This window comes from Convolutriloba macropyga, chromosome 2 (assembly GCF_964194025.1).
Source record: "Convolutriloba macropyga chromosome 2, txConMacr16.3, whole genome shotgun sequence".
Taxonomy (NCBI): Eukaryota; Metazoa; Xenacoelomorpha; order Acoela; family Convolutidae; genus Convolutriloba; species Convolutriloba macropyga.
The window spans coordinates 37,887,431-37,912,563 of NC_134469.1; the positions used below are offsets into that span (position 1 = coordinate 37,887,431).

General features: G+C 38.0%; 3 protein-coding genes across 5 annotated transcripts in view; 1 reads left to right on the forward strand and 2 right to left on the reverse strand.

Annotated features, from left to right (window-relative positions):
- Positions 1–25,133, reverse strand: part of LOC142358640 (uncharacterized) — a 478,284-nt gene that overhangs the window by 382,881 nt on the left and 70,270 nt on the right. The gene's annotated exons all lie outside the window — the stretch shown is intronic.
- LOC142358647 (electron transfer flavoprotein subunit alpha, mitochondrial-like) overlaps positions 1–25,133 on the forward strand; it is a 305,039-nt gene that overhangs the window by 152,013 nt on the left and 127,893 nt on the right. The gene's annotated exons all lie outside the window — the stretch shown is intronic.
- LOC142358638 (uncharacterized) overlaps positions 1–25,133 on the reverse strand; it is an 88,382-nt gene that overhangs the window by 51,321 nt on the left and 11,928 nt on the right. Inside the window, exon 2 of the mRNA XM_075410101.1 lies at positions 5,562–5,841. Coding sequence (XP_075266216.1) covers positions 5,562–5,841 — 280 coding nt within the window. The remainder of the gene's footprint in view (positions 1–5,561; positions 5,842–25,133) is intronic.

A 25,133-nucleotide genomic window follows, 5' to 3' on the forward strand; every position in this document is an offset into this window, starting at 1 on the left:
TTGAAGACTGTCATCAATAACGGTCCATTGTAGTCCTAGCACTGAGGATCCCTACGTATATGGTTCCACTTCGACTTGCTTCGTGTTGCTGATTGACTTTAATTCTTCTGCGATTGCTTTGGTAGCTGCATCTTTGTTGCTAATCCACTTCTTCGATTCAAATCCATGTTGTGAGAGAAGAGGTTGTAGCTGATTGAAGACTTCAATTGGTTCTTCAGGGGTTGCTACTGATTTGATGAAATCGTCCAAGTAGAAGTTGTTTTGTATTGCCTTTGCTGCAATCGGATACTATTTTTCGTTGTCAGGTCCCACTCGCTTGAGAGCATAATTTGCACACGTTGGAGAACTTTTAGCTCCATATAAGTGACGCTGATATTCGTATATCTGAACAGGTTCATTAGTTCTTGGACGCCATAAGAACCTCAAGCAACTTTATCCTGTTCGGGAACTGGTAGAAACATCGATTCGATGTCAGCTGTTAGGGCTATTGGTCCTTCACAGAATCTGAGTATTGTTCCAATCAAGCCATGTAGCAGATCAGGTCTTGCTAGTAGCTTATCATTAAGGCATAGTTTGTCCTTTGATGCGGCATTGCAAACACGTCTTACTTTGCCAGGCTTGTTCGGGTTTAGCACTGGATGGTGTGGCAAATACCATTCTTTCCCGAAGGTGCCTTTCACTTCGGACTCGCCCAATATCTTTACGAATCCTTTTTCTACATCTGTATCTATTGACTGTTGATACAAACTCTTAAGGTTTGGGTCCCTTTGGAATCTTCGCTCCAGTGAGTACAGCTGACCCAGGGCTGAGCTGTAATTGTTCGGTAGGTTTGGCTCTGGTTCACTCCACAGCATCCCACTTCGTACCGCTCGCCTGTGAACTTCGTCTTACTCTGTAGCATCTTCTGTGCCTGCAGTTCTTTCTTTGACTGACTGACGACGTTGATTTTGGAAGCATAGGTTTCTACGTCCCACCAGGTTTGAATATTCTCAGCCACTTTCACATCTTCTGTGAAGGCGAAATAACATTTTGTCTTCTTTTGCCCGTCATGGGTCCACTGACTACCCATCCTAGCTCTGTTGGAACGGTGAAAGTTTCACTTCGTGTTCCTATCTTATAGTCCAATGGGTGTTGTAGCTCATAAGCATCTTGACCAAGGATGATGCCAACTTCCATCAAGTTGAAGCTTTTGTTGGGTAGAACACTCAAGCGATTGAAAATTTGCTTCAGCTTGTTGTCGTTGTAGTTTGGGTTCCCCAAGGAGATTGACGGGTGTGCAAACACCTCGATTGAATGCACCTTCGATTGTGGTCCATTTATTTTGAGAGGAACCTTTTCAGTCTTCAGATCCTTCGTTCCGTGTATGCCAGCTTTGTTGAGCGTCACATCGGTGCTTTGGGCTCGTAACTTCTCTTGCACACTCTGATCGATGAATGAAACCGTTGATCCACTAACGAGGAAAGCATATGTGTTCAGCCTGTTGCCACCGCTCTGTATTGAGACAGGAACTATCTGAAGAAAGCTAGTATCTTCGTTACGTTACTCTGTTTGATTGTTGCTGCGCTTACGTTGACTGCGTGATTGCCCTAGTCCATTTGGTTTTCTGAGTTTAGCAATCGGTTGTGCTTCTTGATGCATCCATTGACGCCGCACGTATTGACTTTACAATCTTTGATTGCATGTCCTTTGCTAGAAATCTGTAACATAAGCGTTGCTTCCTCACTGCTGCGTACCGATCAATCACACTCATGTTCCTGAATAGTGGACAGTTCCATATTTTATGAATGTCATCAGCTAGCGGACAGTGATCACTTTGCGTTTGCTTCGTTTCTTTCACGTTCGAACTTGCACTGAAGTGCGATTTTTTCGAGAACCGTTTGTCTCTCTTTGTGCTTCTTCGGCCTTCTTCTCTTCGCTCTCCCTGGAAAGCCGAAAACCCTTCGTGCACGAATGCTATCCTAGATAGCCACTTTTCAAACATAATCAGATCAGGCCAATCTTCATCTTTATCATCAACATAGAACCACCACTTCTCTTTGAGAACTTGGGGTAGCTTATCTACTGCCATGTACAGTGTCGAGCATGATTGCAGATCACCAACCTGCTTGTACTCTTTGAGCACATTCACAAAGTTCGAAACAAAAACTGAGAAACCGATCAGACCTGTTGAGTCGTGTTTTCACCTGACTTGCTTTGCGAAGACTCTCATGTTGTGCATCAATGATCACCTGAGGCCTTCCAAATTTCCTCTCCAGAATATTCCATGCAGCACCATAGAACTGTCCAGAAGAGCCCATTCCAGAGATTGCTGACCTTGCCTTGCCTGTCAGTAGAGTCTTCAGATGGCTCATCTTCTCTGAGTCAGGTATTGGTCGTTGATCCACTGTAGCAAGGAACATACTAGTCCACTCAGGCCATTCGAGAGGGTTTCCGTCGAAGTTGTTCAACTTCAGCTTTGGTAGGCTACTGCTACCTAAATAGCCAGTGTTGTATTGTAGACCAGCTCTGCGGGAAACGTCTCGGTCTTCAACACTTGAGGATCGGTCTCGTGAACTGCGATAACGTGAGAAGTGACTATGCCTGTTCACTTCAGGGGTTACTTCGAAGCGAGCTGCTGTTCGTGCTGGTGTTAGAAGGTTGTCGATCCTGCTAGCCCAGTCTGAGACATCTCTCTTCTTTGGGATCCAGTTGAATATGTCTCGAGCACCAGTTGATTGGGAACGAGCATCATCGTTCTCTTATGCTGTTCTCTTCATTTTGCGCTCTAGCTCTCGCTCTTCCTCCAGTAGTTGGTGCGTGGTTTCCAGCTCTTTCATTTGCATTTCCAGCTCTGGCCTCCTCCGCTCGAACCGTGCCTCTTCCAGTCGCATCTTGGTTTCGAATTCGATATCAAATTTCTTCATCCTTTCCTTGCGCCTTTGCTCTGCTGACGATGTTTCCGAAACATTCTCCGTCTCTTGGCCGCTTGCTATTGCTCCATTTAGCACTGTTTGAGCAACTGGGTTGTCCTTTGGGTAGTTGTTATTGCTCTCGTTGTCCTCAACTGCTTGAGTTGTGTTGCTTTGCTCTGCATTCATTGTGCATTCATTGCTGGTTGCGTGCCTTTGCTTAAATATGCAAGCCAATGATAGTCCAAACTTGCTTTGCACTACCTTGCTTCTTTCAGATGTTCTTCAACGAATTTAGCTTAATAGGGCACAAGCTTGTTTCAACGCTGCAGTTGCTTGGGTATTCCTTCCTCTAGAAGTTGAACAGTCTGTTGGAAGAGGACCTTTAGTTTGTTGGGTCGATCTGAATCTTCAATTATTTTGAAGCCAATCCCTGTTTTAATGTTAACTTCTTCCAATGAATTTTCTTGTCGTACCTTTGAGCTGTTGAATGAAGCTCCTCTCTGCTTGTTGTGCTCGAATTCCTTGGTTGCTGTTTGCTTTTACTTTGCTTATTCCTTTTAAGCGAGGTTAGCTCTTCAACGTAATTTGTGAATTGCACTCGCACCTTCCTCTCTGCCTCAATGGGGTTGCGCTGTTGATTTGTTTGATTCTCTTTCGGGGGTGCCTTTGACACCTTCCTCATCAGATTGGCCAGCAGTTTGCCTTCCACTGTCCGGGTCGGCGGACCAAATGTAACGGCTGCTCCCTATCAAAGTCAAGGAGAATTTTACACCGACCAGTTCGTTTCAGCGGTTTCAAATCTGTCCGGATATTGTGTTTTTGCAGTTAACTTTTTTGAACTGTTTTATCCGCTATACTGTAGAATGCCGTTGCATTACTTGTCGCTCAATTACTCCTGATAAATAATTGCTCAGCTTTGCTGTATAACAAACTTGTTTCTCTCAGAATAACAAAATAGTTCAAATTGAAACAATCATTTTCTGCTAGAGTTTTGGTTAACAACTCAAGTTATAATTCGAAATTGCAAAATCCCCTATGTTCAGCTCTAGGCAACTGTACTAGCTACTGGTTAGGGCAAATAATTTCCGTCTCCGATTTCTTAATATTTTCCGAGAGTTTTTTCCCGATAATCAAATTTAACAAATGTAATCAAATTCGCACATTGTGCTTCTCAGCGCACTCAATTGCTCAATAACGCAATTAGTGAACTACACTAGGCTTCGTTAAATCGACTAATAAAAAATGACTATATACTTTGCACAAAGTTTCTCTTACTTAGGAACTTTGTTCCTCAGAAAGAAAATTTTATCAAAGTTAATTCTCTTTTCACAAGTCAAAGTAAAGTTAAAACTGTACAATCACTAATATGATCTACAGAAACAAAACACGATAACAAGTAATTTACCGCTCAGGAAATTGTGCTTCAATACGCACTGTATGTCAGTTTAATATAACCAAAATTGCAAACTTCAACTGATTTTTGGTAGTTTTTCAAGCTCTATTTATACTGCTGTACATGTCAAAATTGCATCTCTGATTGGTTGTAGATAAAGATGTCGACAGAATGTGAACAATTTTCCATAACGTGACTTTTTCAGTGTAAATTTGATGTCATGAGGTTTGTTAACCATGAAGAAGTTTTGTCGAATATTCTGTATCAATAACAGGTTGATTCGCAACCCAATCGCGAAGACTCTGATGCAATTTAGAAACGAATTTCGTCTTTTCTTCCGAATAAATCTTCAAATAGAAATTCTACGACTTCAGTGCAATAGCCATAGCTGTTGGGCATAGTATGGTAAACTCAGAAATTTCCTATTGACAATTCGCCAGATTCGGGGAGAGAAAAACTAAAGCTATTTTAACTATTTCACGTGAATATTGTTCAGTTGTACTTTGTGCATAATTGGCAATACTACTTTGGTAATAGTTGCGATAGTTGAGCTGGAGTTGTAGTTTAACTACATGAATGACGACTGTGTACTAATAATAGTTAATAAATAAAAAAGTTGATCAAAATGAACAAATCTATACGGCTTCAGTAGAATGTAGCATTAAATTTCGCTCTTCAAGCTATTCTAGCTTTAAGGCTTGAAACGGCCTTGAAGCGCTATTCAATTTGATTTCTGAGTTATTAAGCTCAGCCGCAATAAAGCTTCAGAGTGCAAGAATAAATCTTTTGCAGCATCATGACCTCAGCGTATTGAATAGTACTCGAACCTTTCATGTACCTGCTGGGAGAACCTACTGTAATTCATTATTTAACTGAATCAATCTTCTTTTATTTACGCTGCGTAAATAAAATGTTTTACCCAGCCCTTTTTCCAACCCCTAATTAGAAATAATGATTTGTTGTATAACAGGTTAATTTGTCGAAAAATATTGCAAGGGTTTTGGATCAGAATAGATTAAACTTTGTGATTTCAAGATTTCCAGTGCCATAAAAACTGTTTAATCTGGTATTCGTCTAGAACGGCGTAGCGGCTTGAGAGGTGAACCAGAATTTTAAAGCGACTTTAGTGACAAAAATTTAAAATCTGGAATTGCAAAAAAAGAAAACATGACACAGAGAATCTCACAATGGAATCAATAGCTGGCTCTGTAGATATCTGGCATTTCAAAACTTGCACAAGAGTTTTTCACGTGTTGATCGATTTTATTAAAACTTACCAGTTCGTCTCTGAGTACAGCTGTGTATCCAAAAGCACAGACACAATCAACGCCTCCAATCGGACAAATGGTGTGAGAAGTTGTGGATGTCCAGCAGTTGAGATGGCCACCCTTGCAGAACTTGGTGCAGAACTTCATCTTCCCAATAGCTGGAGGGTAGTCTGGGTCAAGGACATAACCCCAGTCGCAAAAACAAGTGGACACGTTGGTTACGTCAGCACAGAGACAATTGGCATCGTCAGGGTCACAGTTGTACAAGATATTCTGGCAGCTGCTCATCCTGATTAGCACAAAAAACGCACACTATAGAGGAAAAAATGACAACATTGTTGGAAGTATCAAACTTTGGAAGATTCTAGATTTTGATAAAGTGGTCCATTTTACCACTTTAGTTTCATAAAACGTCTCTCAATACATAAAAAGGGGCCTAAAGTGCGGGATACGGAACAAAGATTACACAAATTGATATTACTATTACAGAATAGATTATTAATAGACGCGATAGCAAGCTATTATTGGCCTTCTCTTCGTTTTTACAATCTCCGAAGGATTCGGTTTGTATTGGGGGGCTTTATGATCTCGTTACACTTTTATCGACTTTTTGATGTTAATGAGAAGTCAAAACAGAAAGGCTAATTATAGTCACACTTGAGTAGTGAAGGAAGCGAAAACCCCAAAGCGTCAACTTTGCAATAAGCGTTAAATGGTTTTGGGGCGTTAACTTTTTTCAAAGTAGCTTTTCAAAAGTGGAGTGAGAAATTGGTATTTGAGAAACTTTCGGTTTTTTAGGGGGAACTTTTTTTTTGCGCGCACGGCAGGCAATTTGACTTCTGTTTTCACCGCTTTTCTCTCTTGAGTTTTATTGAAAAGTTACATACGTGCCTTAGTTGCAATTGCCTGTATAGGCAGCTAATAATGGGCAGCTATTTCTTATTATGACTCTGACACTACCTGTTGTCTATAAATCCTGATGCTCGTTATGTTTTTGAACGTATTTCTTAATAGTTCCGTTGCCATGTTTCTTCGTTTCCTAAATGACAGGTGTCATTGGTTGCTAACTAGTCAAAATTGAATCTGGCTACTCCAAACCTAATGGTCTCCAAGTATTGGCACTATGTACGTTAAAAAAGTCAAATTCCATGATTTTGTTGTTCATTAGTCTTATCTTTTTTAATCATTAGTCCCATTGATCACTAATCACTTCGGATAAACTTCGGAGCATAAATCTGATGGAACAACTCACTGGCATTAGTAGCTTCAGGTCCCAGAAAATTTTTTCTATGAATTTGAGTTTCAGAAAATAGTTGCAATATTTCCACGTTCATATTTATATGTCTATATACACAATTATAGATATAAATACACACAAACATATATATATACATATATATATATATATATATATATATATATATATATACATATACATATATACATATATACATATTAATAGATATACATAGATACACACAGATATAGATCTATATGTATATATATATATATATATATATATATATATATATAATTATATATATATATATATATATATGTTTGTATATATATATATATATATATATATATATATATATATTTATATATATATATATATATATATATATATAATATATGTTTGTATATACATATATATATATATATATATATATATATATATACATAATATACATATATATATATATATATATATATATATATATAATAATATATTATATATATATATAACTATGTTTTTTATAACTTATATATATATATATATATATATATATTCATTCAATAAACATTAAATACTAAATATTTATTTAAATATATTTAATTTATTTTCATATTACATATTACATACATTACATATTATAAACACATTACATATTTACATGATACAAATATTTACAGATATTTACATGTATACAAAATATTGAAAATTTTCCTTGTCATAAGGGCAGTTAGGTATTAACTGACGTCATTAGTTAGTTTCACCTGAAATAATTAGGAGGTCAATTTGACATTCGATTGATATAAGTCAAAAGAGTACAAAATGACCACAAAATCAAGCAAAACACAAGAATTCATATTAAAATTTCCGAAAAATCTTAACTGAAGATAAAAACCATAAGCTTTTCATAGCTAAAATAATATCTTCTATGGCCTCATTTGAACATAAATGGGATCTCTCATTAATGAAACCGTGATAAGAAAACTGACTTATTTTTAATTGAAATAAAAAAAACAAAGAACGCAAAAATACTTTTAAAAGGACAGCACACCAATAGAATCTAAAACTACAAAAATCCACAAATGAGCCAAAACTAGCATGCTATCACTTCAAATCCAATAAGAACAAGTAATTGGTCCAAATCTGATCGTCATGCGTAACTTGGCAAATAAGTCTTAATATATCAAATAAAGCAGTACATTTTGGATGAATTTCGCTTTTAACTAGCCAAAAACCGACAAAACCGAAAAAAGACTTAGGAAATACAATTAGTCATCATCTGAGTCATTAAAACTCTTTGCAAAGTTTTTATATCTGTACGTCCCGACAAATTGAAAAAAAGTGGGCTAAGCTGGCATATTTTGCGGCATTTTTCTTAAAGAAGCTGAATTTTTAGAAACTCAGCCAACATTTCAGCCAAAAACTAAGATCAAACAGCTCAGCATTTCCCTTCTATCTTTAAAAGTACAACCAATAGCACCACTATCTAACAATATACTTAATCTATTTTTAGCAAAGACACGAAAATGTGCAACAAAACGGAAATCAGTTGAATGTTCACAATTTTATAACGTGATAACTCCTCTGAAAAAGCAAAATCTGCGCTTGACGACTTTCTAATGATGCCACACACAAGTCTGAACGTTGAATATATTGATCGGCCAAATTTAGTTGAACAGAAAATTCAGTTGAGCATATAGTACCTACCTCACCCTCCTACACGAAGGTGGGGTCGGAGCACTAATCTAGCAATCAGACAAAAATTATGAGAAGGAAGAAGAACCAAATTATGCTATAACTGCAAATTGAGCTCTGTTATCGATCAACCTAAACAACTATTATAGTGCACATATTTTTGAAAAAGCTCAAACTCAACCAGCTGTTACAACATTGGACTTAAATATCGCTAGAGAAATAATAGATGGGCAATATCAGGGTCGAAAACGTAGATGACATTTTGACCCAACAGGAGTATTTTAGAGATTTACTTTTTTGTTTGCATTTGCTGCCGAGCAAAACCTGCTTCACAACGAACATTGCTTTTTTTCACAACAGATGTTATTTATGAAATCAATCGCATCAAATTTTTGTTCTGAAAACTTGAACTGACATTCAAAGCATCTTCAATATTCAAGTCATATGCAAACAAGGCATGCGCAGTCCATATTTTGTTTTAATCTTAAGTCTTTGTGATTATAATATACGCTAAAATTTTACTGACTAACAGATTCGAGCTTACCACAAATAATTATTCAATTGACTTATATGAACCCAAAAGAATTTAAGAACCTATCAGACGATCAAAAAGATTAGTACTATTCTATTACATATAATTTAGCCAATCGCTTTGGTAAAAATAATACAGGAACTGGGAGGGGAAACTTATAACAGAGTACCACCAAGCTAGGGAAACTATGGTATTCCAAAGAAAAACGTTCCGGACAGTTCTAGCAACTTACTTGTTGGCGCAATTATTTTAGTTCGGATACCAACATCAGAATTCTCAAATGACATCATGATTCACTCTTTAAGGGGCTCCATGACCGACGAATAAATGAAAGTGTTTAGGTAATACAAAGAGCTGCACTTGCGATCAGTAACTTTAAAAGCTGGCACCAAATTACTAAAAAGGGAGCTTCGTAAATCAGTATCCGATCTATTTGAAACCTACCGTAACCCGGGTCGAGGTGTCACCGCTAATATTTGCTGAAAGATGTGAGATTTGCGGTGAATTTGAGTAAAAGTGTAAGATTTGCGTTCAATGCGATGAATGCGGTGAAAAAAAAACTTTTAAGCGGTGAAAAAATTTTTTTCAGCGCTTAATCGGTGAAAGAAAATTTTTCACCGCTACAAGCAGGATGCGTTGAAAAAAAAAATTCACCGCTACCAGCAGAATGAGGTGAAAAAAATTTCAGCGCTACCAGCAGCATGCGGTGAAAAAAATTTTCACCGCTAAAATCGCAAATCTTACAAATATTCACCGCGCGAATTTCAACGCTTATCTTATATTCAGAGGAAATATCATTGCAGTAAGTGACAGATGGCGCAGTGGATTACCAAGTTGGTGACACGCATGAGGTAGAGGTTCGAACCCTTGTACGTCAGCTTATTTTTTGTAAGAATTCCGGTTAATGCGCTAAAAAAAATTTCACCGCAAAATTCAACGCAATTCTTACAAAAACTCACCGCTTTCAGCGCATTCAACGCTAAAAGATGAGGAGGCTTTGCGGTGAAAAAATTTTTTCGACCGCTATTCACCGCTAATCTTACGTTATGTTTTGACAAAACCTCGACCCTGGAAACTCATCGACGTATTATATGAAAAATGTTTGCCAGATACTATGTATGTTCTCAAAGCAAAAAAGTTGAACGAGCTTCTTGCTAATAATTTTAAGAAAGAGAAAAGTTTCAAATAAATTTGCTATCATCATAAAACACCGAACCCGAGCATACAAAATTAAGCTAAAAAACACAATGGTGAAGTGCAATTATACCAGGTAGGGTTGTGAAATTTTTAATCATTGCAATATCGAAAACAAAACCGCATCTCCTCTCTTTTACCTCGCACTAATGGACACAGTAGTCTACTTGTCTCGGGGGCCACGTGCAGGAAATGAGAGGCAGTGACTCCTTTACAAAATGAAACCAACAGCATCAGCAAAACAAAACCTATTTCTATTCTCGAAAAACTTAAAGTGCTAATAACTTGATAACTAATTCATTCGTCCGTTTTTATCGTGCTACTGTTAATTATGCAAACAACTGTTGAATACCGCTGACGCTTGTGTAGGTGTCTAACCGAAATAAGTATAATAGTCACTCTGATTCTGTTGTCGTTAAAGTGGAATCTACTGTGAATACGAACCAAGGTGATCCAAAGACAAGAATTTAAGAACCTATCAGGCGAACAAAAAGATTAGTACTATTCTATTACATATAATTTAGCCAATCTCTATGGTAAGAGTAATACAGGAACTGGGAGGGGAAACTTATAGCAGGGTAGCACCAAGCTAGGGAAACTATGGTATTCCAAAGAAAAACGTTCCGGACGGTTCTAGCAACTTACTTGTTGACTCAATTATTTTAGTTCGGATATCAACATCAGAATTCGCGAATGACATCATGATTCACTCTTTAAGGGACTCCATGACCGACGAAAAAATGAAAGTGTTTAGGTAATACAAAGAGCTGCACTTGCGATCAGTAGCTTTAAAAGCTGGCATCAACTTACTAACAAGGGAGCTTCGTAAATCAGTATCCGATCTATTTGAAACCTACCGAAAACTCATCGACGTATTATATGAAAAATGTTTGCCAGATACTATGTATGTTCTCAAAGCATAGAAGTTGATTGAGCTTCTTGCTAATAATGTTAAGAAAGGGAAAAGTTTCAAATAAATTAGCTATCATCATAAAACACCGAACCCGAGCCTACAAAATTAAGCTAAATAATACAAGGGTGAAGTGCAATTATACAATTTAGGTTTGTGAAAATTTTCATCATTGCAATACCGAAAACGAAACCGCATCTCCTGTCTTTTGTCTCGCACTAATGAACACAATGGTCTACTTGACTCGGGGGCCACGTGCAGGAAATGAGAGGCAGTGACTCCTTTACAAAATGAAACCAACAGCATCAGCAATACAAAACCTATTTCTAGTCTCGAAAAATTTAAAGTGCGAATAACTTGATAACTAATTCATTCGTCCGTTTTTATCGTGCTACTGTTAATTATGCAAACAACTGTTGAATACCGCTGACGCTTGAGTTGGTGTCTAACCGAAATAAGTATAATAGTCACTCTGATTCTGTTCTCGTTAAAAATGGAATTTATTGTGAAAACGAACCAAGGTGATCCAAAGACAAGAATTTAAGAACCTATCAGACGATCAAAAAGATTAGTACTATTCTATTACATATAATTTAGCCAATCTCTTTGGTAAGAGTAATACAGGAACTGGGAGGGGAAACTTATAACAGGGTAGCACCAAGCAAGGGAAACTATGGTATTCCAAAGAAAACCGTTCCGGACGGTTCTAGCAACTTACTTGTGGGCTCAATTATTTTAGTTCGGATACCAACATCAGAATTCGCAAATGACATCATGATTCACTTTTAAGGGGCTCCATGACCGACCAATAAAAGAAAGTGTTTAGGTAATACAAAGAGCTGCACTTGCGATCAGTAACTTTTAAAGCTGGCACCAACTTACTAACAAGGGAGCTTCGTAAATCAGTATCCGATCTATTTGAAACCTACCGTAAACTCATCGACGTATTATAAGAAAAATATTTGCCAGATACTATGTATGTTCTCAAAGCATAAAAGTTGAAAGAGCTTCTTGCTAATAATTCTAAGAAAGGGAAAAGTTTCAAATAAATTTGCTATCATTATAAAACACTGAACCCGAGCATACAAAATTAAGCTAAATAATACAATGGTGAAGTGCAATTATACCAGGTAGGTTTGTGAAATTTTTCATCATTGCAATATCGAAAACAAAACCGCATCTCCTCTCTTTTACCTCGCACTAATGAACACAATAGTCTACTTGTCTCGGGGCCACGTGCAGGAAATGAGAGGCAGTGACTCCTTTACAAAATGAAACCAACAGCATCAGCAATACAAAACCTATTTCTATTCTCGAAAAGTTTAAAGTGCTAATAACCTGATAACTAATTCATTCGTCCGTTTTTATCGTGCTACTGTTAATTATGCAAACAACTGTTGAATACCGCTGACGCTTGTGTTGATGTCTAACCGAAATAAGTATGATAGTCACTCTGATTCCGTTCTCGTTAAAAATGGAATTTATTGTGAATACGAACCAAGGTGATCCAAAGACAAGAATTTAAGAACCTATCAGACGATCAAAAAGATTAGTACTATTCTATTACATATAATTTAGCCAAACTCTTTGGTAAGAGTAATACAGGAACTGGAAGGGGAAACTTATAACAGGGTAGCACCAAGCTAGGGAAACTCTGGTATTCCAAAGAAAAACGTTCCGGACGGTTCTAGCAACTTACATGTGGGCTCAATTATTTTAGTTCGGATACCAACATCAGAACTCGCAAATGACATCATGATTCACTCTTTGAGGGGCTCCATGACCGACGAATAAAAGAAAGTGTTTAGGTAATACAAAGAGCTGCACTTGCGATCAGTAACTTTTAAAGCTGGCACCAACTTACTAACAAGGGAGCTTCTTAAATCAGTATCCGATCTATTTGAAACCTACCGTAAACTCATCGACGTATTTTATGAAAAATATTTGCCAGATACTATGTATGTTCTCAAAGCATAAAAGTTGAGAGAGCTTCTTACTAATAATTTTAAGAAAGGGAAAAGTGTCAATTACATTTGCTATCATTATAAAACACTGAACCCGAGCATACAAAATTAAGCTAAATAATACAATGGTGAAGTGCAATTATACCAGGTAGGTTTGTGAAATTTTTCATCATTGCAATATCGAAAACAAAACCGCATCTCCTCTCTTTTACCTCGCACTAATGAACACAATAGTCTACTTGTCTCGGGGCCACGTGCAGGAAATGAGAGGCAGTGACTCCTTTACAAAATGAAACCAACAGCATCAGCAATACAAAACCTATTTCTAGACTCGAAAAATATAAAGTGCTAATAACTTGATAACTAATTCATTCGTCCGTTTTTATCGTGCTACTGTTAATTATGCAAACAACTGTTGAATACCGCTGACGCTTGAGTTGGTGTCTAACCGAAATAAGTATAATAGTCACTCTGATTCCGTTCTCGTTAAAAATGGGAATTTATTGTGAATACGAACCAAGGTGATCCAAAGACAAGAATTTAAGAACCTATCAGACGATCAAAAAGATTAGTACTATTCTATTACATATAATTTAGCCAATCTCTTTGGTAAGAGTAATACAGGAACTGGAAGGGGAAACTTATAACAGGGTAGCACCAAGCTAGGGAAACTATGGTATTCCAAAGAAAAACGTTCCGGACGGTTCTAGCAACTTACATGTGGGCTCAATTATTTTAGTTCGGATACCAACATCAGAATTCGCAAATGACATCATGATTCACTCTTTGAGAGGCTCCATGACCGACGAATAAAAGAAAGTGTTTAGGTAATACAAAGAGCTGCACTTGCGATCAGTAACTTTTAAAGCTGGCACCAACTTACTAACAAGGGAGCTTCTTAAATCAGTATCCGATCTATTTGAAACCTACCGTAAACTCATCGACGTATTATATGAAAAATATTTGCCAGATACTATGTATGTTCTCAAAGAATAAAAGTTGAGAGAGCTTCTTACTAATAATTTTAAGAAAGGGATAAGTGTCAATTACATTTGCTATCATTATAAAACACTGAACCCGAGCATACAAAATTAGGCTAAATAATACAATGGTGAAGTGCAATTATACCAGGTAGGTTTGTGAAATTTTTCATCATTGCAATATCGAAAACAAAACCGCATCTCCTCTGTTTTACCTCGCACTAATGGGCACAATGGTCTACTTGACTCGGGGGCCACGTGCAGGAAATGAGAGGCAGTGACTCCTTTACAAAATGAAACCAACAGCATCAGCAATACAAAACCTATTTCTATTCTCGAAAAATTTAAAGTGCTAATAACCTGATAACTAATTCATTCGTCCGTTTTTATCGTGCTACTGTTAATTATGCAAACAACTGTTGAATACCGCTGACGCTTGTGTTGATGTCTAACCGAAATAAGTATGATAGTCACTCTGATTCTGTTCTCGTTAAAAATGGAATTTATTGTGAATACTAACGAAGGTGATCCAAAGACAAGAATTTAAGAACCTATCAGACGAACAAAAAGATTAGTATTATTCCATTACATATAATTTAGCCAATCTCTTTGGTAAGAGTAATACAGGAACTGGGAGGGGAAACTTATAACAGGGTAGCACCAAGCAAGGGAATTTATGGTATTCCAAAGAAAAACGTTCCGGACGGTTCTAGCAACTTACTTGTGGGCTCAATTATTTTAGTTCGGATACCAACATCAGAATTCGCAAATGACATCATGATTCACTCTTTAAGGGGCTCCATGACCGACGAATAAAAGAAAGTGTTTAGGTAATACAAAGAGCTGCACTTGCGATCAGTAACTTAAAAAGCTGGCACCAACTTACTAACAAGGGAGCTTCGTAAATCAATATCCGATCTATTTGAAACTACCGTAAACTCATCAACGTATTATATGAAAAATATTTGCCAGATACTATGTAAGTTCTCAAAGCATAAAAGTTGGACAAGCTTCTTGCTAAAAATTTTAAGAAAGGGAAAAGTTTCAAATAAATTTGCTATCATCATAAAACAACGAACCCGAGCATACAAAATTAAGCTAAATAATACAATGGTGAAGTGCAATTATACCAGGTAGGTTTGTGAAATTTTTCATCATTGCAATATCGAAAACAAAACCTAGTCTCCTCTCTTTTGCCTCGCACTAATGGACACAATGGTCTACTTGCGGGGCCACGTGCAGGAAATGAGAGGCAGTGACTCCTTTACAAAATGAAACCAACAGCATCAGCAATACAAAACCTATTTCTAGTCTCGAAAAATTTAAAGTGCTAATAACTTGATAACTAATTCATTCGTCCGTTTTTATCGTGCTACTGTTAATTATGCAAACAACTGTCGAATACGGCTGACGCTTGTGTTGGTGTCTAACCAAAATAAGTATAATAGTCACTCTGATTCTGTGCTCGTTAAAAATGGAATCTGCTGTAAGTACGAACCAATGTGATCCAAAGACAAGATCCAATGACTTTTACAGAATTCAAAACTTCAATTGGAATTTCTAACAGATGTGCAAAATAATTTTATTCTCTATAAAATAGAAGCCTGTGAGCATTTCTAGAGCAGGACACATTGAAGGCAATCCTGAAGCTGTCAAATGTTGTTCTGATTTGAAGAACATATTACGAATTGAAAAAAAAACACTTCGAAAGTTGTCTTCGTTAACTCAAAAGACTTAAATACACGGATTTGGAGGCCTTTGTTGAAAAATTCCATGGCAAAAATTTTTGGTTTCACGGAGACTAGGTTCGACGAAGCATTTGATCAAAAACTGTGTACTGTAAAAGGAAATAAATAGCAACCCTGCAAATGTGATAGCGACAAAATATGCAAGAAACAACCATCAGTATGCCGATCGCTGTTCACTGAGCCAAAAAATTGAATCGAAGACTGAGAGTATATGTTATACATATTAGGCAGTCTCACTTTGAAAGAAGTTGAGTTGAGTTCAAAGAAGTTGAGTTGAGTTCAAAAGAAAAGAAAAAATTTATTGGTCTAACCCTACAATCCCTATGAACAGTTAAAAATTCTTCTTTAACAATCGAGTAAAAACACTTGAAAAGATTTTCCGAGGGGGAAGTGAAACATTTCTCGTAGATAATTTCCTTATCAAATCAGATTATAAAAGGAACAAAAACCTAGCTTAAGCGATTATTCCATACGCTTTAGATATAACAAACAAAACAATTTAAACCGGAAACAGTAACGAAAGTGGTTCAGTTATGGACTACTGTATACCAAAAAGGCGTTCGATAAAAGACTCGCGTTTCCTAAACACCTTTTCAATCAGATGATAGCACAAATCTTTGTGTAGCCAACCTCAAACAAGTTGCCAACAATAAGCCTCAACGGGAAACAACTATCGGTAAATCCAATTAGTGTCAAAAAACCTCAATGAACAATTGAAACAAGCTCAATGGCATCTGATTTTAGAGAGAATTTAGCCCAAAACAACTGCTCATCTTTCACAAGATTGTTTAGAAAATGCTTCGGAAAAACATAAACCCATGAAAAAAATGTTAGAAACGTTAAAGACGAGATAAGCATACGGAAGAACTTTTCAACTGCGAAAAACGGAAACATTGGACCTTCAAAAAATAGATCATTACCAGAAATATTTGAACACTCAATGTGAAACATCAAAGGAAAAAAAGGATCAATTACAGTAATTTTCTGAAAACAAAGTACGCAAGTCAACAGAAGAAAACTACAATACTCAGATTCAACAAGATTCGGTTTTATCAACCATTTTTGCTATTCCCCTAACCAACAAATTTACATACCAGAGCTCAGAAAAAGCATTGGATAATAAAGGGTAAACGCACTCATTTCTCTTCAACTTTATGTGGCGCAGCTCTCTGCAAACCGGAAGTTATTTGCACTGAAATGAACAGAGAGAGCAAACTTGATGCAGTTTTTCTCCATCTATCCAAAACCTTAGATTCTATATCGCATACCATAATACTAAAAAAGTTAGCAGAAATTGAGATTGTTAAAATGCAACTGATCTGATTAAATCATTGGTAAGTGGAGGGCGAAAGAGCGTCGTGATGACCACGCCAAATTAGACAGGCTCATTACTCAACACGGAGTGCCATAAAGAACTGTCTTGGGCCCACTATTTCTGATCTTTGCATAAATGATATGTCAAAAATCACTGATGATCTATACATTGTGATACAATAGGAAGATGATATAACCACATTATGCTCAATTTCCAATTCCGAACTAGCTGAACCGATACTTAAATCAAATCTAAGGAACGTCGTTAAATATTTTCATTCGAACAAATTAATTCTCAACATCAGAAGGAGCAACCTCTAACGATAGACAATACGCTAACGATAGACTTGCTAACGATAGACAAAACTTGCTAACGATAGACGACACGCTGAGCAATCTTCATGCACCACACCAAGTTTTTAGGTCATCTCCTTCACAACAAGCTTAGTTTCACAAAAAGAAATTGATCAATTTGTACAAAAAATGGCAATCAGCATTCAAACAATTCGAAAGATGTTTTGCCAAACCGGACCAGAGTGCTCTTGTGCTTGGTTCTAAGCAACATTCAATACCCAGGTTTGCTTCTCAATGGCTGCACTATTAAGCTGATCAACAAAATCGGGAAACAAGTCGAATGCGCGATCCAGGCTAGTCTTGATCTCAAAGCCTGCGCAGCTCACAACTATAGAAAAAAAGCGAGTCATATAATTAGATTTCACTGTACTCAATTTGTTCTCAAAATTCATAAATTTATATTAAAGTCTTTCAGTGAGCTTCATTTGTCATAAAATACAATTTTTGGGGCATGAATTCGTAATCTTTTTCAGCGCAAAAACTAAGTTTACAAAAAAGTTTATTTTAAATAGTGCGTTTCGTTATTAAATACGACAAACTTTTCGACATCTTTCATTCCGTTAGCATCAGAAAGCGGCGACAGTTCAATTATAAAATTGCTCTTAAAGTTTGAAGTGCTCTATTAAGATTTTTCTTTTGATCTTATACATGAAACTAAATGCGGTGAATACTAGTCAAAATATTACTGAAATATTTTTAACCTTGACTCCATTTTTTTTACTCCCGCATAAATTGGTCTCACTGTAGATTATTCTGACAATTGAGAGTTTACTTCTCTCTCATTTGACTCCATTGTTAACATTGTTTTTATTTTCAAAGTAATTCCCACGTAATCTGGTGAAAGCTATAAATCTAGACGAATTTTATGATCAATACTTTGTACGCCTTGTCCTACAAATCCCCTAACTAGGAACCAAAAGTAAACGTTGACAAATTTCCTTGCATACTAACAAAACCAAGTATTAACAAATGCCATCCACATAATTTCAGATTACAAATTGTAAAAATTAAAACAATTAGATGTCTAATATAAATTCCAAAATCATTCAGTTTAGCTACTGGATAAAATATAGAACCGCACATGATAAGTAATTTATTTCTGCAACTGATTGAAACAAATTTTTGAATTTATAATTGAGCCAATTTTATTAGATCTCCATTTGTCCACGTTGGTAGTATTTACATTCGCATTTTCAATACATTTATAAAACTATTTATTAGCACTTCCAAAGAGAACTTTAAAAACCTTTAAAATTGGGCCTGAGCTTTCGTTAATTTGAAACTAACAGAATAAGGATAAACAACAAGTTATGATTTCAAAGTTATAATCATTACTGCTCATACTGACAAACCAAAAAATACCAAAATTTATTCCCATTTGTTTCATTCGCATTTTCAATACATTTATAAAACTATTTATTAGCATTTCCAAGAGAAGTTTAAAAACATTTAAATTTGGGCCTGAGCCCAAGCTTAGCGGTCTTGGAAGTTTCGCCCTACTTTACCTTATGCACTCCAACCATCCATCCATCCAACCATTCGAAAAAATGACCCAAAAATTTACCAAGTTATGTTTACTAGGATGATCTTAAAAGTTTTCAAATTGTTCTGTAGAAGAAAAGCCAGACTCACATAATTAAACTATCATTCACGAAATGTTGCAAAAATTACTGAAACCCCGAGAAAAAATTGCAGTCATGCACTTTTTAAGGAAAACAAAACCAATCTGAAACATGGCTACATAAAAAAAAGTTACGGCACTTCGAGTCACAAAACCAGATTAAAAAGAAAACATTTTTTACAAACACCATCTTAATTGAGAAAGAGTCAAAAAGATTGAAAAATGCGTCAAGAAAAACCAACTACTTTTTTGACATTTCATGATATTTCTGAGCCAGACTCACATAATTATACTATCATTCACGAAATGTTGCAAAAATTATTGAAACCTCGAGAAAAAATTGCAGTCATGCACTTTTTAAGGAAAACAAAACCAATCTGAAACATGGCTACATAAAAAAAAGTTAAGGAACTTCGAGTCAAAAACCAGATTAAAAAGAAAACATTTTTTACAAACACCGTCTTAATTGAGAAAGAGTCAAAAAGATTGAAAAATGCGTCAAGAAAAACCAACGACTTTTTTGACATTTCATGATATTTCTTTTAACAGCATGGACCGGGGCAGCTCAATTAATTAATATCAAGTCGTTGAATTATGAAACATTTTTCTGCAGCCAATTTTTCAGGTGTCGAACACATGTTTATCAACAGTAATTACGAAATAGCCAAGAATTAATTTCCGATAGGTGCTTCAAGATCAAAGTGTAAAAAGAAAATGTCTTGTTAAAGTGTGTTTGTTGCGTTGACACAAGTAAAGCTTCAATATGTTCTGTTAGGTTATGGGTTTTCGCAAGCGGAACAAAAGCGTTTTTAACTAAGTAGAAAAATTAATTTCTCAAAATGAGAGAATAACAAGAATGATATTTTACAGTAGAATTTAGAGATTTACAGAAGAGATCTGATTATTAGATCAAGATGGTGATTTGATTTTGGGGATGAAAAAAGGCTCAAAAATCAGCTGTATATATACCCATTCTCAGTGTGAGAAAGTCAAGATACAAAACCAATCTTAGCACCATGATTTACAGTGGGAGTCGCAAGGGTTGCCCAATATGGTTTGCTTCTGCAAATTTCCCAGAAATCAGTCGCAGGTGATACCACAGATGGTATGCATTTACACTTTTCTAAGAATTCGTTTACATTTCCGGTGATATCATAATCATTCAATACATGCTGGGAAGATATTACATCGAATAATCTCACTCTAATATTAGTTATCTAGATTCACCAATTTGAACCGAATATTGATTCTAAGCACCATTTCTTGATGATGCCGTTATATAAATTCTCTGATCAAAATCAATTTGCTTTTGTCTTTCTAATCTGGTAAGTTAAACTTTCTTTCTAATTCTCACTAAGTTTAAGACTATAGTTTGATCGATATTCTAACATCCCTACTCAGACTTGAGCTGATTGCGTAGAGTCTGTTCCCATCAAAAGTGCTCTGAATGTCTCCACTTTCGGAACGGGTAAGGACTTTGTGCAGATGTTCGCTGCCATTTTGTCTGTAGGAACGTAATGAATTGAAATAGTCCCATCCTCAGTCTTGTCCCGAATGAAGTGAAACTTTGTCTCGAAACTTTGCTTGCTCCTCTTGTGCATGACTGGGTTTTGGCAAAGTCTGATACAACTTTGGTTGTCCTCTCAAATTGCTATTGGACGTTTCTGTTGGACGCCCTAGAAGTTGTTTCAGGTAGAGTGCTTCCTGAACTGCTGCTGCCATGCTTTGATATTCTGCTTCTGATGAAAAAAGAGCAACTGTGGCCTGCTTCTTGACACCCCAGCTGAGTGCTGCGCCACGTCCGTTGAGCTTGAAGTAATAGCCCGTTGTTGATTTTCTGTCGTTCACATCTCCAGACCAGTCTGCATCACTTTCTCCCACTAAATCATAACTAGCCTCTTTTGTGTAAGTAAGTTTTAAAACTTTTGAACCTTGAAGATATCGCAGAAGTCGTTTTCCGCATAGCCAGTGTTGATTGGTAGGTGCGTTCATGTGCCTGGACAGAAAGTTGGTTGAACAAGTCTGGCCTCGTCTGTTTGGCCAGATAAAGAAGTGATCCAACCAAGCTTCTGTAGATCCTTTGATCGACTGTGACGGTGCCCTCTTCTTGTCTGATTCTAAGACCCAGAAACCAATGTAGTCTCCCTCTGTCTTCCATGTGAAATGTTGCCTCTAGTGCCTTCTTGACATCGGAGATCACTGTCATACTTCTTGATGCTACTATGATCTCGTCAACCCAGACCAAGATGAAGGTGTGATCCTCTGCCTCTGATCTTGCGAACAAGCAATGATCATTCCTGCTTCTGGTGAACCCCTGTCTCACTAGGAAGTTTGCCAGCTCTTTGTATCAGTTGTTAGCAGCCTGTTTCAAACCATAAATTGATTTATTTAGTCGACATACTAACTTCTCCCCATCTGATCAGCGTTTTACAAACTCCTGTGGCTGTTCCAGATACACTTCTTCCTTGATTGGTGAGTGCAGAAAAGCAGTCTTGACATCAAATTGTTGCATCACATGGCCCAGCTTCGCTGATAGCTGAAGTAGACTCCTGAATGTCTCTGGCTTACAGGTAGGCGCGAAAGTCTCAAAGAAGTCGAGTCCTTCCACTTGTTTGAAGCCTTTGGCCACATAGCGTGCTTTGTATTTGTCGACTTGACCGCTGGGTCCCAATTCCACTTTGTAGACCCATTTGCCCGGTATGACGTCCCTGTCTGTGGGTGGTCTCACTAGGTCCCAAGTCTCGTTGTCTTGGAGTGCCTTGACCTCGTCATTCATTGCCCGGTGCTACTGGTCCCTTTCGTCAGCTTGCTTGGCTTCGTAGACTGTTTTGGTTTCCACAAAGTTACCCTCAGTCACAGCATGATGGGTCCTGACTTCTCCAAAAAATTGCGGAACATTCCTTGCTCGTGTCCCTCGTCTGGGCTCTGCCCTGTCCGCTTGCTTCCGTGCCTCTTCAAAGAGGCCAACTGTCTGTGAGAAGTCCTACGTTTCACTGTCTTCCAGTGACTCAGAGTCTCCGAGACTCCCTCTTGTTGCAGTAGATTCTTCATCCAGTGCTGCTTCCTCAATATCTGAGGCATCTCGTCTCGGTGTCGTTTGTTAAGTGTTCACGCTCTCTGCGTTGCCACTCTTCCTTTATTGCAGTAGATGTGCCCTGCTCCTCTTTGTTGCCATCGTCTTGATGACCATCATCTGGGTGCCAGATCCTCAGTTGCTGTGACCCCTCATCTAGTAGGTCGGGCGTCTCTGTTGTCAGGGATTGAGCCCACTTCAGACTCCTTGATGATCACATCTCTAACTGCCACAACCTTGCGTGCGTTGGGTACGTACACCAGGTATCCGTTGTCTCCTTCAGTGTAACCCACAAACTTTCCTTCCAGTGCCTTGGGTTCAAGTTTGCTGACATCTCTGTCCCGCTTCCTCATGAAGACTGGGCAACCAAAAATAGACAGTTTACTAATTGAAAGCTTACGTTTAATACCTCGCATCAGCTCTGCTGGGCATCTTTCTTCTCGTCTCACAACCAAAATCCTGATCCTTGTTGCGTGAAGAATTGCTGCTCCCCACATCCTCTTTGGCAGTCCTGAGTCAATGAGCAAACATCTTGCCATCTCCAGCAGTGTCCTGTTGCACCTCTCAGCTAACCCATTCTGTTGTGGCGTCTCTGGTATGGTCTTCTCCTGTAGAATGCCTGCATCTAAGCAGTATGTCAAGAACTGCTCTGGGAGAAACTCTTTCACATTGTCTTGCCTCGGCTTCTTGGGCGTCCCACACTGAGAACAATTTTCTTCAGGCTGGCCAGTGCTTCACTCTTTGCCTTAAGCAAGTACACAAACACAAACTTCGTGTACTGGTCTGCAAACACAATGCAGAACCGGAACCCTAACAGTGAATCTACTCTGAAAGGTCCCATCACGTCTGTGAAAACCCTCTCCAGCTTCTCTTCTGCTTGGGTCTCTGCCACTCTTGGTACTGAAGTCTCTGTGATCTTGGCCAATGCACACATATTGCATACATCATCGAGTTCCCCCACTGTCTCTGGTGCATTCCTGACCACATCCGCTTGATTCAAAAGAACCAATCGTCTGTGCCACTTCCTTGCACTGTCAAGTTTCACGCTGTTGGAACTCGTCTTAAAATCTAGAACGCTGCAGGATAAGTAAAACAAATTATTTTCTTGTGTTAGTTTTACCCGAGTTCCCTTCTGGAGTTTCATGCAGCTGTTTCCCTTCTCGAGAGTCAAGCTATGTCCCCACTCCGTGCATCTTGAGACTGATAGAGGTTTGAAGAATAGTCCGGCTCACACAAAATATTTTTGAGTTCGCATTTGAAATCCCCTTTGTTTGACGGTATGCTGATCCTCACACAGCCTCTGCCCACCACTCTGGAAGCCTCTCCTTTGGTTTTTCTGACCACAGATTGAATGAGCACAAAGTCCAGTAACGCATCGATGTTCGTCACTATGTGATCTGTACAACCACTGTCCACTAGCATGCCTGCTGTCTTCCACTGGGTAAGAGCTGCCCAGTTTTCCTCGTCTGGTGAAGCCAATGTTGGACCCGTTGCCACTGACTCCTGTTTGCCTCCATCTCTTTGTCTCTTGCATGCCCTGCCTAGGCGACCTTTCTCACCACACTTGCTGCATTGTGCTGTCTCCTTCCTCCTGCAGTCCTTGGCAAAGTGTCAAGGGATCCCACACACAAAGCAGTTTCCTTTCCTGTGTCCCTTCTTGAAGTCACGCTTCACTGCCAGTGCCACTGAACCACTTTGTCCCTTGTGCCTCTGTGCTGTGCTCTCATGGAAGTTCTGCAGCCTTTTCCTCAACTCTGTGAAGTTCGTTGCCGGGTTAAAGCTTCCCTGTATAACAAAACTTCCATACCTCATTGGCAGACCATTGAGGACCAAGGCGTTGAAGAGGGTCTCTGAGAATGCTTCCCCTGCTTCTTGTAGCCTTGTGAGCAACTCCTGTCCTCTGATGAAGAAGCTATCCAAATCCCCAGCATCCTCGACCACCAAAGTCACCACTGTCGGCGTCTCCACACTCTGAAATCTCTCTTGCAAAAGCTTCCAAGCCTTTGCTCCATCTCCGATGCCGTCATCTCCCACACAGTCATGTCTCAACAGCATGAGGATTGTTGCATCTAGAAATAGTGCCAGATGACACCACACATTGTTCCGTTTCTCCTCGATGTCTGCAACTTCCTTCGCATATGCATACTTCAGCAAATTGTGGTTCTTCTTTTCATCATTGCTCGCCCCATTGGCTAGTGGCGCAGGCTCGTTGGGTTGCTCCTCTGTCCCAAGTAGTGATTTGTAGTCTCCCTTTGTCTGCATCATTGCCACCAATCTTGTGCTCCAGATTGGAAAGTCCTGTGCCTTTCCTGTGTAGGTCAGCAGCTTCACTGTCTGTGGATCCATCGTAGTTTAGGCAGGCGAAACAGTTGTCAAAAGAAAAGATACTAAGCAGAAAAGGATTATGACTGTCAACAACAAATTAGTTTTGTTTCAGAAATTAGTTTTAAGACTTAGAAAATTGCTGGGCCCATAACCTGTTCGGTTATGGGTTTTTGCAAGCGGAATAAAAGCGTTTTTAACAAAGTAGAAAAATTAATTTCTCAAAATGAGAGAATAACAAGAATGATATTTTACAGTAGAATTTAGAGATTTACAGGAGAGATCTGATTATTAGATCAAGATGGTGATTTGATTTTGGGGATGAAAAAAGGCTCAAAAATCAGCTGTATATATACCCATTCTCAGTGTGAGAAAGTCAAGATACAAAACCCATCTTAGCACCATGATTTACAGTGGGAGTCGCAAGGGTTGCCAAATATGGTTTGCTTCTGCAAATTTCCCAGAAATCAGTCGCAGGTGATACCATAGATGGTATGCATTTACACTTTTCGAAGAATTCGTTTACATTTCCGGTGATATCATAATCATTCAATACATGCTGGGAAGATATTACATCAAATAATCTCACTCTAATATTAATTATCTAGATTCACCAATTTGAACCGAATATTGATTC